General features: G+C 38.8%; 1 protein-coding gene across 2 annotated transcripts in view; it reads left to right on the plus strand.

Moving 5' to 3' along the window:
* The first annotated feature begins 1,311 nt into the window (after positions 1-1,311).
* Positions 1,312-18,374, plus strand: part of fbxo42 (F-box protein 42) — a 54,542-nt gene continuing 37,479 nt past the window's right edge. For both annotated transcript variants that reach the window (XM_063033431.1, XM_063033433.1), the window contains exons 1-3: positions 1,312-1,472; positions 8,794-9,051; positions 16,341-16,457. In XM_063033431.1, the coding sequence (XP_062889501.1) occupies positions 8,805-9,051; positions 16,341-16,457 (364 nt within the window). In that variant the 5' untranslated portion in view covers positions 1,312-1,472; positions 8,794-8,804. The remainder of the gene's footprint in view (positions 1,473-8,793; positions 9,052-16,340; positions 16,458-18,374) is intronic.

The raw sequence follows: 18,374 nt of genomic DNA on the forward strand, positions 1-18,374 counted from the left end.
CTCGCCAGCATTGAAAAGGCGATGCCTCTAAAAGGTAGAATCCATCATTAAGCACCCCAATACCCAAAACATGCCCTTTTCTCATTGGTACCATTCAGCGTTTTCGGAACTGTTTCTCCTTCATCAGATTTCTGAATGGACAATGAACACTACCTCACAATTTCGCCCACTATTTTTGCACTACTTATTTAATTTAATTATATATCTATCTCTATCTATCTATCTATCTATCTATCTATCTATATATATATATATATAGAGAGAGAGAGAGAGAGAGAGAGAGAGAGAGCAATGATTGTATCTTATAGTTTTTAAAAAATAGTATTACTCTGTAATTCTGCCACAAAATAAAATTCAAGGCATATGCCGATATTAAACTTGATTCTGGTATTAAATCTGATCATGATCTCCCTATTTGTCATCTTGTATCATCAATGTGCAAATCAATTATTATAGTCTTCAACAACGAAACGAACTTGAGGACCGGAGCAGTGACCACACTTGTTCTGTTTTCTCCCTGCCAAATGGTGGCTGGCCCAAGTTACGACTATGTGAGAGATAAACGTGTTTTTAGATTGGAAATACCTAGCAATCCAACTTTCATTCCCTTCCCCTTTCCCCCTGAAATCTCCATCCTTAGTCACCCGCATCAAACCAAACTGAGTCTGGCATAAGGCTCGATTTCTTCTTCCAACATCAGACTTTTGGACTCAACAATCAATTAACTGATTTCATTTAGTCAGCAGTTCCAACACAGTTATCTCAGATTTCCAGCGTTCAATTCACACATCTCAGCTAATTTAAGATATTTTTCTGCCCCACCCCCAGTTACAAACCGATTTTTCTTGCACCTAGATATTATGTCATTTAACGTCAGACGTATTTGCATCATTGACCCTTTGTCTTTTATTGCCAATGTTTCTCTGTTCACACTGAACTGTTAAATTTCTTTCTCTCTGCGGGTTCCAGCATTTTTAGTTTTTGTTTCAGATTTCCATAATTTTTTTTAATAACAGTGATCGAATTGCTTAAAGACCCTTCAACATGGTGACGGGTGTCAGCACTTAATGAACAAAGTATATGAAGGATCACAGCTTGAGTAAAAGTGACTCGAGTGATGACAACGTAATAATGAAGACGAAGTGACTGGAGTTAATGGGATGTGACACCAGGTCACTGGAGAGGAGCGGCTCTCGCAGCGAGTTGGCAAGGCTGGGTCCAAGCTCTGCGTGGCGCGGCCGCCAGGTGGGGTACGTGGGCGCGCGGCTGTGACGTCCTCCGCTGCGTGCGCGCCGCCGCGGCGCTGCTGCTTCTGGCGGAAGATGGCGGATCTCGGAGAGTGAGAGCGGGAGTCGCCGGGAGGCCAGCGGCGGAAACACGGAAGCGCCGAAGGGGCACGGCAGCTATCGGAAGCAGCGACCCTTAGCGCGCTCAACAGCCGGCGCCAGGGGGAGGGGGAGCGAGCTCGGCCGGTGAGTGTTGTTTGTGGGGGGGGGGGTTGGTGGTGGTGGAGGAGGAGGAGGAGGAGGAGGAGAGGGAGGTGGTGGGAGGCCGGAGCCCCAGGGCTTGGGTAAATCTCAGCCAGGGAATGAGTGCCAGCAGCCCCTCTCCTTCCCCGGGGCTGCGGGCAGTGCGTAGCGCCCACTTCGGGCTGTGCGTCCGGCAAGGATGAAGCAACGTCTGTGCAGCCAGCTCTGAACAGGGATGTTCAGCAGGTTGCTCGCTGCGGGTTGTGGCTGCTCTGGGCCGGTATCTGGCCCTTTGTACTGGAAAGCCTCCGAGCCCAGTTAGTGGAGTTGGCCACATGCCAGTGGCAGCCATGTACGGCCTGGGTCCAGGGTCAGATGCAAACCCTTCAAAGTTCACCTTTATTGAGATCTACTTTATCCCTATTATCGAGACATAGAGCTGAATGTAGAACCACCGGCTATGGCATTAAAGAAGGCAATATCAGTATATCCTACGGTATGGGTTAAGAAAAGATGACATAGTTCATTGAATCCTATAAAGTTGATTTATTAATACCAATGCCCTTATCTATCCCATATTGTTAAGGGAGAAGAGTGAAATGGCACCTGCACCCTAGAGAATGAATAAGTGGGAGTGTTTTGGGTGTAAATTCAACTTGATGGCATATTTCTGAATCTCAAAGCATTAATAATGAATAACAATGAACAACTTGTACCCATAATGTGGTAAAGAAGTATGTATAGTATGTAAAGTAAGTCTCATATGTACAGTGAGATTATCAGTGAGAAATTGTCAAGTGGTGGTGATGAGATGTTGGGTCTTTATTTTGATCCTGTTTCTGAATAATAAAGACTTTCATAAAATTCTGTTCCTTTTCCTGTAAATATCTGCAAAACATCTCAAGGTAGTAGATGTATTTTGGTAAATTTGCTTTGAAGTTTTCACTTTTAAAGATGACGAGGATTTTCCTCCCAATTTAACCTGAAACAATCTTAGTGAATGGTTAAATTGCATGAATTTTTAGCAAAGAAGCGGAATCAGTCCTGTACAAGTGGTTTATATTAAATAGCTGGATCCTGTAAAAAAAATTGCAAAGGAATTGTAAATTGAGCAAAAGTATAGCTATTCAGTTGTTCTACAAAACAGCTCTGTATTTTGTTATTAAAAAAAAATGCATGGACGACTTGAAATGAGGAGCAAGGATTAATTTGAATCAGCCAGAACAGTATCATTTGGGTGTCAGCTATTGCTATCGATGGATTGTTGTTGGAACTGAGTCTGTACCTTGTAAGGTGTAATTATTGAAGCGGCTGTACTTGGCAGTGCTTTTACAATGGTAGTGTATAATAATGGGTGTGTGAATTGTTTGTTTAAAAAGGGAGAAGGTTTAAAGTAGATTTAGGAGGGAAACCTTATCTTTCTGAAAGTGGTAGGTGCTTGAAAGATCAGATGAAGTGGTGGCAGCAGATAAAATAGGAGCATTTAATACATGGATTCCCAACCTTTTTTATGTCCTGCACCCCTAGGGATATAGACATCGGCAGGCAGATGGGATTAGTTTGAATTGGCATCATATTTGGCGCAGGCTTTTTCCTGTCCTATGTTCCTTATTCTAAATCATGAACAACATTCAGCCATTTTCCATTGTGCACTTTGGAGGTTTGTAAAACCAAGTTGATATTTTGACTGCTCTAGGTCTCCCTCTGACTCTGGATGTTGCTTAGTTTAAGTCATGAAATAAGTAGCTTGTACTGTGCATTGTGGCTGGCCGGTGGTGTAGTGGCATCAGCACCCGGGTTTGAATCCAGCCTGCTCCTTGCATGCTTTCCATCTGTGCTGCGTTGAGCATCACACTAGCAACTTGGCCTCGTTTAAAAAAAAGACCGAAAAATGTTAAAGAACCGGCAAGTTGTCACCCGATGCCCCACAAGGAGTGGAGAGGAATAACACTGCATTATACATCAAAGTATTTGACATTTCATAGTATATTCTGTTACATCACACTGTTCAATCTCCAGAAACTTCAGGTGTGAAATAACCAAAAGGGTATTGGAGTGTTACCCTTCATTTTAAAGAGATTGGAATTTGGAAATGAGGATCTAATTTTACAGCTCTAGAAGACCTTGGTTGGACCTTAGAAAGCTCTAATTGGCTTTGAAAAGAATACATTACAGATTTGCCAGAAATATGCCAGGAATTAAATGGAGATATTTCATATAAACTTACTGTTCTCTTGAGCTTAGAATGTTGAGAGGTAACCTAACTATACTTTATTGTTGCCAAACAATTGATACTAGAATGTACAATCATCACAGCGATATTCGATTCTGCACTTCACGCTCCCTGGAGTACAAATCGATAGTAAATATTAAAAATATAAATTATAAATCATAAACAGAAAAGGGAAAGTAAGGTAGTGCAAAAAAACCGAGGTCCGAATATTTGGATGGTATGGCCCAGATCTGAGTCCGGATCCGTTCAGCAATCTTATCATTCCCATATTTAAAACGTTAAAATGGAGCAGATTCAGTCAAATTGTTTCTTCTGGTAGAGGAATGCAGAACAAGAAGGAACAATTTTGATATTAGAGCTTGAACATTTAAGGATGAAGTCAGGAGGTTCTATTCCCACAAAGGATACTGGAAGTTTGGTGTAGTATTCCTCTTCCCCTCCCACCTTACCATCCCATCAAAAAAAGATACTCTGAAGGTTTAGACTATTGTTAAGGTAGCCTTTCGATGAATGAGTAGGTAAGTAATCTAAGGAACTGATTGGTTAAAGTGTATTGAATGGTGGAAAAAGCTTGAGGGGACTTTATCTCTGACTTGATGTTATTCCTATCTAGTTGTTCATTTTAGAACACTAGAAGATAGAGCACTACAGCACAGTTCAGGCCCTTCGACCCACGATGTTGTGCTGATCAAACACAAACCTATATGCTCAGAAGGGTTGCAATAAGTTTTATTTAAACTGTTGTGTGCTAACTTAAAGGGATCTAAACCTTCTTCCAAATAACCCCAGTAAGTAAAACTTCAGAGGAACGTCAATCAAAACTCTCTTAATTTGTTGTATTGGAATAGCTGCAAGTTGCAATCAGAAAATCCTTTGAAGAAGTGATTCGTTTGGTTTCTGGTTATGAATGTCATCTGTGTAATAGGCTGGGTTGATTGTAAGGATGCTAAGAGACAGTTATAGAGCCTGAGCAATACAGCATAGAAACAGGCCCTTCAGCTCAGCGAGTCAGTGTCAACCATAACTCATTGTTACACTAATCATTTCCTAACCCATTCTAGTCTCCTCCCATTCGCATGAGCTCCCTTTCCCTACACCCAACTACCAGACTTCCCCACCACTCATCTTCCACAATGGAAGCACTTTACAGTCAGCAGTTAACCTATCAACCCTTTAAAGTTCAGACCATAGCCCATCAAGTCTGTTTTCCCAGTTGATCATAACTGATTTATTTTCCTCCTTAACCCCACTCTCCTTCCTATAACCTCTGACTTAAATATATCCAATGACTTTTTTTTGCCGTTTGCGCGATTTGTTCCTTTTTTGCGCATTGGGGCTTTGATGTTTTTCTTTAAGCTGATTCCATGGTTTCTTTTGTTTCATGGGCATCTGTGGGAAGACGAATCTTAGCGTTGTATACTGCATACATTTTTTGATAATAAATGTACTTTGAATCCTTGAATCTACAAGTCATTTCAGTCATCCATTTGATAATATGGCCGCTGAAAAGATATATATATAGGCCTACAGTCACTGCTTTATGTAATTAAAATGAAGGAAAAAAGAAGTTGAAGAATGACTTTTATAAATTAACACAAAATACAATTTGTGCTCTTTTCCTTGTGTCTTTGAGAGCTGGAAAGGTGTTGGTATTCAAAAGGAGCTGGGTCTCTCTGAACATGAGCTGTTGAAAGTTAAATGTGGGTTCAGTAAGCAAGTGATATGTTGACTTTCGTTGGAAGATTATTTGAGTGCAAAACAACTCTTGCCCCAACTATACTGAGCCTTGGTCAGGTGTCATCTGAAGTATTGCGTATCATCTGGTTTCCCTACCAAATGAAGGATATACCTGTGATAGAGTGCACCATTGCTTTGTGAGATAGTGGTGTTGTTATACGAGGTGAGATTAAGCAGATTAGATATATATTCCTGAGGTTAGAAGAATCAGTAGTGATCTCATTGAAACATACAGAGTTCTTAAGGGGCTTGAAGGGTTAGAAGCAGAATTTTGAAGTTTCTTTTAGTGGAAGTGTCTAGAAGCAGTGGTTACTGTTTCATTGTGAGGAGCTGGCCATTCAGAAAGAACGGTTCTTCAGCTTTAATGTGGTGAATCTTTTAGAATTCCCTCTCTAGGAGGGTTGGAAATGCTGAACAGGTTAGTATATTTTTAGATATTAAAGGAATTGAGGAATATCGGGTTAGTGCATGGAAGTGAAAAACAAGACACAGCAAGTCAGGCAGCATCTGTGGAAATGAATCGGGCCAAGACCCTTCAGGACTGGAAAGGAAGGGGGGAGAGGCCAGAATAAGAAGGTGGGGGAGGGGAATGACGACAAACTAGAAAATGATAGGTGAAGCCAGGTGGGTGGGAAAGGTAAAGGGTTGGAGAAGAAGAAATCTGATAGGAGATGAGAGTGGACCATGGGAGAAAGGGAAGAAGGAGGGGCACTATGGGGACATCATGGGCAGGTGAAGAGAAGGGATAAGAGGCCAGAGTGCGGAATTGAAGAAGAGAAAAGGGGGAGGAGAAAAAAAAATACTGAAAGCAGAAATCGCTGTACGTGCCATCAGGTTGGAGCCTACTGTTGTTGGCCGAATCATAGGTGGTGGCGAATTGGCATATAGGAGGGAGACTGAAAATCTGATAGTGGTGCCACAACAACCACCTTTCACTCATTGTCAACAAGACCAAGGAACTGATTATTGACCACAGGAGGAGGACACCAGAGGTCCATGAGCCAGTCCACATTGCGGGATCAGAGGTGGAGAGGATCAGCTATTTTAAATTCTTCAGTGTTATAATTTCAGAGGACTTGTTCTAGGCCTAGCACATAAGTGCAATTATGAAGAAAACACAGCAGTGCCTCTACTTTCTTAGAGACTTGTAAAGGTTCGACATGTCATCTAAAACTTCGATAAACTTCTAGAGATGTGCGGTGGAGATTATATTGAGTGGTTGCATCACAGCCTGGTAACACCAATACTCTTGAACGGAAAATCTTACAAAAAGTAGTAGATGCAGCCCAGTTCATCATGGATAAAGCTCTGCACACCATCGAGCAAATGTATATGTAAGTGCTGTTGCAGGAAAGCAGCAACCATCATCAAGGACCCCTACCATCTCGACTCTGCTCTCTTCTCGCTGCTGCCATCAAGAAGGTGGTACAGGAGCCTCAGGACCTACGCCACCAGGTTCAGGAACAGTTATTACCCCTCAACCACCAGGCTCTCGAACCAGAGGGGATAACTTCACTCATTCCATTGTTGAACTGTTTGTTTATTTGAGATACAGTGTGGAATAGGCCCTTCCAACCCTTTGAGCCACGCTGACAAGCAGCCCCCCGGTTCACAGGACAATTCACAATACCCAGTTACCCTAACAACCAGTGTGTCTTTGTACTGTGGGAGGAAAGTGGAGCTACTGGAGGGCGTGTGGACTCCTTACAGATGATGTCGTAATTGAACTATGACATCTCCAGCTGTAGCGTCACGCTAACAACTACGGTATCGTGGTGCTCCCTTTTCTTTCTGTATCTGCACAGTTAGTTGTCTTTTGCACCTTGGGTGTGGTCTTTCATTGATTCAGTTGTGGTTTCTTTGTATTTACTGTGAATGCCTGCAAGAAAATGAATTGTGAAAGTGACATAATAAAATTACTTTTTTGCTATTTAATTGTTCTTTGCTTTAGAAATTCAGATTGTGGTGTAAACTTAACTGCAAAGCAGTGGGGAGATTTGGTTCTATTTAAAATGCTTAGTAATACTTACGGTTTATATATAGTTATGGTTGACCCCATTTCCTTCTTGGCAGGGTAACAAAAATTCTTTCATCCAGTGGGTCATAGGAATTGAGAGATCTTGTACATAACCTTTTGATCTTGCAAATTTTCTGGTAATACTGGTTAAGCTTGGGAAGTATTGCTATGCTTTCTGTATGGTATTACAAAATGCAGAGCTTGTTACAATGAGGAATTCTATGTTGGCATTGCTGTAATGTGAACAGGATCCGTCACTGTTGTGATAGGTTTCATTTTTCTGTATAAGGGCCTTGTGTTGGCTGAGCATTTTGAATTGAGTAATGATGCTGGGACACAGGTACATCATGTTGTGTGTCACTTTTTTTTCTGGTGTGCCTCTTTCTGTAAGGCTTCACCAGTGCAGCTTCTACCTTTGCCTGAAAGAACTTGAGAAGTTTAGAGCATCACCCAAGAAGCTTCTGACAACTTTACTGTATTACTTTACATAGTTTTTTAAGATATTGGATGTATTATGTGACACACACAGTAGATTAAACTGTTCAAGTTGCAGATAATAATCGTATCCAAAACTAGATGAAGGCCACCTTTAAAATTTCATGGTCTTGTGATTTTTCTCAAATGGTTGAAGACACTTGGGTACTCCAAGGACGGACATGTTAGATTATGGACGCTATCATGCGCTGATAAAGGTTTAAGAGAAATTTTGAGTCCTGTCAAGTTTCTAAGTGGAAAGCTTAGTAGTCTTGAGACATGAAGTGCATAACCTTGAAGTGATATATTCTACATATAAATATGGACTTGTGTAATATGGGGAGGTAAGGACTTTTCCTAAACGTATTTTGATGTAGCTGATAAGAGTCCAAGACTGAAGAAGTAAGAGAGAAAAAGGTAAATTTGAAAGTAAATGTATTACCAAAGTATGCATATATGTCACCATATATAACCCTGAGATTAATTTTCTTATGGGCATACATAATAAATCTATAGAAAAATAACCATAACAGGGTCACTGAAAGTCTACCCAACCAGGGCGTTCAACCAGAATGCAGAAGACACCAAACTGTGCAAATACAAAAAGAAGAAACAACAATAATAAGTAAATAAGTGATGAATATCAAGAACATGAGATGAAGGGTCCCTAAAAGTGAGTCTGCTGGTTGAGCCTTGACATCAGAGATCTCAGTGGTTCTAATATTACATTATGTTGCTATCATTGATAACGTTGTGTATTCTGTTCTTTAGTCTTTTGCACTTTGTCTAAAGGTACTTAATGCAGCTGAGAGTTGTTATATTTTCAACCTACCTTCAAATTTTTTTCCTCATTTATAATACAGAGTGGCATGAGATGGCCAGCTCATCGGACAGTGAGGATGACAGTTTTATTGCCATGGACACAGAAGAAGTACTGGATGGGCCCATGGAGCAGGACGAAGAAGCTCACGTTGAATTAGAAGTTGAGGAACTGAGACATAACCGCTCAATGTTAGAATTGCCTGAGGAGGTGCTGGAATACATCTTGTCCTTTTTGTCTCCATATCAAGAGCACAAAACAGCTGCTCTTGTTTGTAAACAGTGGTATCGACTCATTAAAGGTATGCAACATGGTTCATAGTAAAATTTTGGAGTAGGATAAAAATCTGGGAGTAAAATCAAGATGCCATTTTGGACAAGATTATAATTTAAACACCACATAAGAGAAAAGAAATTTACCTTCATTTCTCAATTGGAGCTTGGAATTTCTATGAACAGGAAAAGTAATTTGTGCCAATATATTTGTTCTTTTTGGCTGTACTTAATCACTATTGGGTGTTTCTTAAAATAAAATTATTTCTTGGACCCGTTTACACCATCCTACTTATATCCTTTTCTCATAATATGACTCTTCATGAGTAAAGCATTCCTTCTGTCCTTTCTATAACTTCCAGATCTTTATCTTAGTATCCCATATATCATCTCCTTTGCCACATTGTAGAATTTATTTGTAACCATATCTTGGAAAATTTAATGAGGTATACAACCCAATTGTGTGAATGTTGGTAAAGCCCTTCAAATAATCCACACAGTTTGTTGGAGCCAAGGGTCTTTGTCCATCTCGTAATGAGCAAGGAATTCACCCTCTGGTATTAAAGCTGTGCGTCAGCTTTCTTCTTCAATGGTGCTTTTGAACATTTATGGAGAAATGTGTAGGTTTCCTATGCAGTCCCTTGGGGAATAACTTGTTTCCATTACAATTCTGTGGATTCTGAGATAACTAATGAGTCCTATTCAGGATCTGCCGACTCTGCTGTTGGTGGAGATTGATGGTTCTGGTGCGTGGGTTGATTGAGTTTCTGTATACTCCTGTGTGTTTTCCCATCAGAGATATAAGTTTGTGGATGATATGAAAGCTGGTGGTGGTGTGGATAGTGTGAGGAAGACTTTTTAGGCAGGTTATAAGTCAGATGCAAAATCAGGCTGAGCATTGGCAGATAGAATTTCATCCTGATCTGTCTTGGGAAGTCAGAATGTGTACAGTTAATGATAGCTAAGGAATGTTGTTGAATGATCTTGGAATTCAAGTTCATAATTCCCTCAGAGTGACAACACAGTTAGATATGGTGATGAAGGAAGCATGTGGCATGGAGTCACAAGTGACTGCAGATGAACCTGGAGAACAATATATACATTGCTGGAAGAACTCAGTGGCCAAGCAGCATTTGTGGTGGCAAAGGGACAGTCAGTGCTGTGGGTTATGAATGTGCATCAATTCTGAGAGCATAAGAGGGAATATGGTTAATATAGAGAAGTAAGAAAGAGGGGTTAGACTGTAGCTGGCCGGTGGGGTAGTGGTGATAATTTTGTGGTGGGGGGGTGGCAGTGTTGAAACAGGCTGGTAGGTAGTTGGTGGAACCAGGAAGATGATGGGCAGATGGAACCAGGTGGGGGAAGGGATAGGAGAGGGGAACCAAGGGAGAAGAAATCCAGGTAGATGGTTGTGTGGGTGATAAGCAGATGGAACAGAGGGTGATTAGTGAAGATAACAAGGGTGGAACGGATGGAAAAGATGAAGGAAACAAGAGAGATCCTGGCACACAGTGGAATTAGTTGAGAAAGGATGTTGACCTTGGTTTGTCAGCCATGCCAGTGAGCTTGAAGGATTTTGACTTCATATTAAATGTATTTGTCCAGTCTGTGTCTCTGGTGCATGTGGAAGGATAGGGATTGCTGCTGCTCTGTAGTCCACGTATTTGGTGCCACGTTTGACATTAACACTTTGTCAGGTGGGCAGAAGCTGTGCTTGTGCATCATAGGCAGTAGTGAACGTTATCATTGATATGTGCTCTCAATGAGAAATGTCTTCCAAGATATGGGATTGATCCTTATTCCACAGAGTCTTGGAATGGATCTTAATTATCAGGGGTGGACTTGTGTTGCTGTGGTAGGTTGATATTTTGATGGTGGCCATTGTGTCAGATGTTTGGAACTTAATGTTCAAGTGTGTACATAATTCATTTGGCACAAAAAAGGGACGAGAAGAGTATAGTAGTAGCCTTGGATGCAGAAAAAGCATTTGATAGATTAGAATGGGATTTTTTATTTAAAGTATTAGAAAGATATGGGTTAGGAACATCTTTCATAAATTGGATTAAAATTTTAAATTCTAACCCTAAGGCTAAAGTAGTGACAAACTCTCAAATTTCAACACCATTCCAGTTAAAAAGGTCAACTAGACAAGGTTGTCCATTATCACCTGCTTTATTTGTACTGGCGATAGAGCCATTAGCAGAACTAATCAGAATTGATCCAGATATTATGGGTTTTAGAGTTAACCAGGAGGAATATAAAATTAATCTTTTTGCCGATGATGTTTTGATTTACTTAATAAACCCACAACATTCGTTACATAAATTATCTTCTAGATTGGATGAATATGGGAAGGTATCAGGTTATAAAATAAATTGGGATAAAAGTGAAATTTTACCTCTTACTAAAGGAGACTATAGTCAATGTCGGTTAGCAACCCAATTTAGATGGCCGGTAAATGGTATAAAGTATTTAGGTATAAGACTTGATAATGATGTTAAGAATTTATATAAATTTAATTATTTACCACATTTGAAAAAAATTCAAGAAGATCTTGACAAATGGATGATACTACCAATAACCTTAGTAGGTAGCGTCAATGTTGTAAAAATGAACATATTTCCTAGATTACAGTATTTGTTTCAAACATTACCAATACAATTGCCACAGAAATTTTTTCAAGAGTTAAATAAATGTGTGAGAAAATTTCTTTGGAAAGGTAAAATGTCAAGAATATGACATTGGAAAAATTGACATGTAAATTTGAGTTAGGGTTACAACTTCCAAACTTTAAGAATTATTATAAAGCAAATCAACTTAGATTTATTGCATCTTTTTTCGATGATCAAAAACCAGCATGGATTAAAATAGAATTAGACAAGATAGGAGAAAATAGACCTGAAGATTTTATATATAAATGGGAATCTAAGTGGATACGGGAAAAGAAAGAATCTCCTATATTAATACATTTGATTGATCTATGGAATAAGATAAATGTTGATAATGAAATACAGAAATCTTTATTAGCAAGGAGACCTTTGTTCCAAAACAGACTTATTCCTTTTACAATGGACGATCAACTTTTATATAATTGGTACCAAAAAGGGATTAAATTTATAGGAGATTGTTATGAACGAGGTATATTGATGTCATTTGAACAACTAAAGGATAAATATAAAATATCAAATAACACTTTCTTTTGTTACCTTCAATTAAGGGCTTTACTTAAAAGGTAAGCTGGGTCAAACAATGTTTTTGCCAAAACCTAATGAAATTGAAACTTTAATTCAAAAAGGGAAAATTAAAAAATTTATTTCTTGTATGTATAATTTGATTCAAAAACAGACAATTAAACAAGGAATCCATAAGTCAAAACAAAAATGGGAAACATCTGAATATTAATATTGATGAAACAAATTGGTCAAGACTCTGTCTTGACAGTATGACAAATACAATAAATGTTCGACTTAGATTAGTACAATATAATTTTTTACACCAATTATATATTACACCACAAAAAATACATAGATTAAATTCAAATCTATCCGATAAGTGCTTTCGGTGTAATCAAGAAATTGGTACTTTCTTACATTCTACTTGGTCTTGTTTTAAAATTCAACCCTTTTGGATAAATTTAAGAGTCTTATTGGAACAAATTACTGGAACTCAACTTCCACATAACCCTGTATTATTTCTATTAGGTGATATCGAAGGGATAAAGCCGAAACTTAAATTGAATAAATATCAGAAAGAATTTATAAAAATTGCACTGGCAGTAGCTAAGAAGACTATAGCAGTTACTTGGAAATCTGATTTGTATTTAAGTATGGATCGTTGGAATAATGAAATGGCTAGTTCTATTCCACTCGAAAAAATTACTTATAATTTAAGAGATAAATATGTAACATTTTTGAATATTTGGCGCCCTTATTTACAAAAGATAGGATGGCATATTTAAGTGATCTGATAAAGATCTTAGTCCCTTGGGGAAAGTAACGAATAAGTATACCAAATTTATTTTGAATTCCATGGTGCATGTGGAAACCTTTCAATACCCAGGCGGCTCTTCTTTTTTTTTCTTCTTTTCTTTTTTAGGTAGGACTTTATATGCGGGGGGGGGGAGGGTTAAGGGGAGGGGGGAGGGTAGATATTATCTTTTCATGTATTCTTTTTGAAAATAATAAAAATTATATTAAAAGTGTGTACATACTAAGCGCTGTACAGTACTGTGCAAAAGTCTTGGGCACATGTTAAAAAATCTGAAAGTGGAGATGCTTTCAAAAATAATGAAATGAAAAGTATCCATCTATCAAAAAATACTATGAAGAGCAGTAAACAGTAAAAAAAATAAGATCAGTATTTGGTATGACCACCTTTGCTGTTACAACTGCGTTTCTGGTCCTTAATCTTGCCTGTTTGGTTGTGCTGCTTCAGAAGAGCTTGGACAAAACATCTTGAAACTCGTGTCTACTAGGGAGAGATCTTGCTGATGCAGGACGACCACCTTGTGTCTTGTTGCTGTGCTCACTCTTGCCATGGTGTAAGAATTGATGATTTGCAGATTAAACGGACACATCTGCCATACCCTCAACTTTTAGTTTGGTTGTCCTTTGCCTAGTTTGATTATTTCTATACCCATTTCTGTTCAGTTAATCTGTTTAGTTCATTCAATTCTTTATGTCATTGATCATTAGCACCTAGTTGTTATCTTTGCTTAATCTTAAACTGGGCTATATACCTAGTTTGTTATTTGAAAAGTGTTTTTTTATTAAATACGTTACTTTCTTTAATGAAGTGTAAGATTTCTCTGTAACATGAATGTTTGGAAATCTAAAATTTCTTTTCTAATGACACACTACTGCAAAAGAAACATTTAAAACATTTATATTAAAAAATAAGGTTGTCTAAGACTTTTGCTCAGTATGTATATGTACTGTAAACAGCGCTGAGGTTAGACTTTGTTCTGGAGTAGAGGCAGTGAAGGTTGAGTAGTTTGCCACTTGTCCAGTAGATAACTATGGTGAAGAGCATGCTGTTAAAGTGAAATATTGCAGAAAGGAAGATTGATACATAATTGCAGTGATCCAGCTTTTCTTAAACCTGAGCTGCACTGTTGTGTCTTTGATGCTGACAGTTGGCATGTAGCAGATAGAGGATGCTGATTAACTTTTAAGATCAATTTGAGAAGAATCTTCCATAATCTGTTTTGTGATTTGAATGGTTTTTTTTGAAGTCATAAGAAGTCTCTTTTGGAATGTTCTCCCTCCTTTATAATCCAGGATTTGTAAAGTCAGGAAAATTATACCTAATATGCATTTTTCTGGGCAGAATCAGCATTACAACTCTTCAATCACTGGGAGGGAGTATCTGGGAAGGATTCTTGAGATGCCTTTGCCTGTGGCAGACAATTGCTGTAATTGCAAGAATTGGATATTTCTTAACTTGAAAAATGGTCAAGATTATAGCATCTCTGATGTCCACTAGCATGTTCATTTCTTCTCAAGTGAGTCATAAATTTGTTCTTCAGGGGCTCCCAACCTTTTTTTTTAATGGACCCCTAACATTAACTGAGGGGTCTGGGTGCTCTTATGTTTTTGACTGTTAGTGATTTTTTTTTCCTATTCCAGAGACATTGATGACCAAGTTTGGATGGTCTTTTCAAATTACTGGTGTAAAGTAATGCTGAGATGCTGACACAATAGTGTGAGTGAGGTCAGGTGCACGTCTTGGTTCTGGAGATCTATGAAGTGCTGCTTCCAGCAGGGACTGCCTGTCTGTTCTTGATGCGGTCGTCTCTGTCCAGTCTTTTGATGTTTGGGCCACATTAGATTAGAATCCATGGGTAGGTTACTTGGTGGACACGCTGCTCTCTTTCTTTTACCCCTTAAGCTCTCATAGTGTCAAAATGCCTTGTGCTTCAGATATATTAGCTTCTTGGTTCATGATATCAAGCCAGCCTCTGTGCATATCTTCAAGGGTGCTAATTATGGTGGACTTGAGGGCAGATCAGTACAGTGAAACTATTGAGAAACCTATTGGGTGGGAGAGTAATCATGTTGGCTATTTGATTTCTTTGCCATTTCTTTGTCATTTGGTGTTGGTTTTTCCTTAGAAGCATTTCAATTGGTGGTGTTGTTTTGGGACCCGACTAATGCTGATGTAAGATTGAATCAGCCTGTGATCACTCTGATAGTCATCTGCAGTTGTCATGGTAAAAGTAATGTAGATGTCTATGTGGTTCCTTGCTAGTACATTAACACATTCTAACGGGTGCTAATGCCTGGAGCAAGGATGTTGCCATGAAATATTTTACTTGTCTCACTGACAAAGTGGTGTGTTGTTAATTGTTAGTTTTAATCATTTATGCAGGGCGGACTTCATTGGAGTTAGCTTTCCCTATTTCCCTTCCAATTGTACTTTTCAAAAAGGCTATGTTCATTTGAGCACTGGCACTAAATCTGAAAGTATTTAGTGAAATTGAGCACATCTCCCCAATCAAATAGTGTCAGATATTGCTCGAGTAGAATTGTCTTTGCTATATTAGGCACATGTATTGAAGATGGTAGCTAGATGATTCTGTGATGAGTGAGCATTTATTGGTCACTTGGGTACCAAACTAGCTTGTTCTTGAAACCACATTCATCTTCTGATTTGCATTGTCAGTTGATGTGTTCTCCACCTTGCTCGTTTTGCTAGCCGCCTTTGGCCAGCAAGAGCAATATTAAGATGTCATGAGTTCCTGGGCTATGATGGTGTTGCAAAGTTTCTGGTCTATTGGTGTTACCTGTGGTGGTTTGGACCTTTGCAGCCTCAATGGAATTTTATGGTCGAAAGGGAAGGAGAGTTGGAGACATATGCATGTTTGTTGGTCTTCATCTGCTTACATTGTAATCTCACGCAGATATTCTTGCCAGCACACTTTTTATCAGTGTCTTTCCATCACAGCTGTAGAAGGAGAGTGAGGTACTGAAGGAGCTGGGAATCAGAGTAGAGATGTGTTGTGAGACTGTAGAAGTACTAAATGGAAAGGTCCATTGTCAATCCATTTATACTGTTCAGTTTGGTGGCTTTTTCTTGTAGCTGCCTTTGCAGCTCATTCGTTTTCCTAACTCTTGTATTCAAAGTTCTAGTTCCATCTTCAGAATCAAAAAGAATATTGCCATGTAATATACATTTTCACAACCTGCTAACAGTTCTCAAGCTTTGTAGGTAATTGAAAAAGAATTTCTCATGGGAATCAGGGTAAATAGATGGTAAATAGATTTATTACCAGGTATATAAATTAAGCCACTAAACTTCTGTATCCCTTTCACATCAGGTGTGGCTCACCAGTGTTATCATGGTTTTATAAAAGCTGTTCAGGGAGGATATATTCAATGGGAGAGCCGAACCTATCCATATCCTGGGACTCCAATTACCCAGCGCTTTTCGCACAGTAAGTAGAATTTCATGATGCCATTGCTTTAGCCTGGGTGGATGATATTTATTAAAGCAGTGATTGTATTGATGTTTTTGATCCTCAAGAGTTACATCTTCAATTTGTTATGCATAGGCAGCAAACCTGCATGATTGTGCTAATATGTGTGAATTTTCACTTGGATGCAGTTTCTGCAAATGTGTCATCGGAATGAATGATTAATCTTGAAGAACACTTGCTTGGCTTCATCTGCTGTCTTTTGACCTGCAGACAACATATTCCTTAGCAACACAGACAAAATGCTAGAGAAACTCAGCAGGTCAGGTAGCATCTATGGAAATGAATAGATGATTGACATTGCTGCCTGACCTGCTGAGTTCCTCCAGCATTTAGTGTGTGTTGCTTTGTATTTCCAGCATCTACAGAGTTTTTCATGTTTAACATATTCCCTATGTGACAATCATTCCTGATTGTCAGGAATTGTTATCGAAGATTTTTGGGGAACAATTGTATCCTTCACTTTTTTTATCCCTACATTTTTCCTCTAATGTCCGAAAATTGCAAACTGCTGCTGGGATTTGTTCTGGGGTGTTAATTCTTGACCTTGGATTGCAGCAGATGGTAACCCCTAATATCTATTGTAATTTTTCAAAAGCGTGATGTCAACAATCTTATCTGTCCTTTTCTCTTTAGTGAGTGATCCATGTTTGTGAAGTGATAAACTTGGAGGGGGAAATTGAAAGGGTGTTAACACTGTGTTGTAGTGCACGGTTAATTAAGTACTTGTAAAGTGTAATAGTTGTTATGTACAAAACAAAATTACTACTTTATGCATAGCATGTTTCCACATTTAACAGTTTACCTGGAAATGTTTAATGTCGTATTGTCTAGTTGATCACAGGTAATCCTCTGCTGCTCTTCAGATAAAACCTTTAGTTATTTATGTCCACCTGACAGGGCAGATGGGGTGATTTAAAATCTCAACCAAAAAGGCTGACCTCACCTAGTGTCAGCCTAGATTTTTGTCTACAAGTCTCTGAAATAAGACTTGAACTTTTAAGCTACTGGTTGAACAAGATATTAACATCTGAATCATGGACAATAGAATTGCCTATTTTCTGTAAGTTCTTTAATTCTTAGTTTCATTCTTAGAATGTGCTGTTTTAGCTGATCGCAATCAAACTACATTTTGGAGCACAACAGGACTTAGTAACCCAGAGTCAAGGAGAGGAAAGCTCAGGTCATGATTCCCATCAAGTTGCTTGTGCTGGGAGTTGGACTTTTACTAAAGCAGCATTGAAGTTTGACTGGCATGCATATCCTGAGATCACAAAGTTGAAAATGGTTGTTGTTGGGTGAGAGATATTGGAAGGAAAGCAGTTTTGATTTTCATTAAACGTTAGTGCCTTTGGTGAAGTATGGGCACAAGATGAAATTTGGGGTCCCTGTAGACAGGATTTTTATTTTCTTCCATTTGCAGCAATTGGAATATAGACTCTAACCATATTTTTTGAGGTCTTTAAATCAATTGTTTTATTCCTGACAGGTTTATTTAATAGATGTCTGAAAACTTCTAACTCCGTTGAAGTTTTTAAAGAATTCGCTATGTTGAAACAATTCTTTTAGTCATAGTCATAGTCTTACTTTATTGATCCCAGGGGGAAATTGGTTGAAATAAACATGCAGGAGCAATGTGTGGTTAAGTGCCTTGCTCAAGGACACAACACACTGCCTCAGCTGAGGTCCGAACTCGCAACCTGCAGATCACTAGTCCAACGCCTTAGCCACTCGCCCACGCACCAACTTAATTCATTTACATCATTTGAGCATCAGTGATAACGTTTTGCAGTAGTCCTGAACCATTTCAATACTTTCCCAATGTAAGACGTCACTTAAAGACCTGGGAAACTGAAGTGATTCACTTTGGAAGGTTGA

Source organism: Mobula hypostoma, chromosome 25 (genome assembly GCF_963921235.1).
Source record: "Mobula hypostoma chromosome 25, sMobHyp1.1, whole genome shotgun sequence".
In the NCBI taxonomy this organism is placed as follows: Eukaryota; Metazoa; Chordata; class Chondrichthyes; order Myliobatiformes; family Myliobatidae; genus Mobula; species Mobula hypostoma.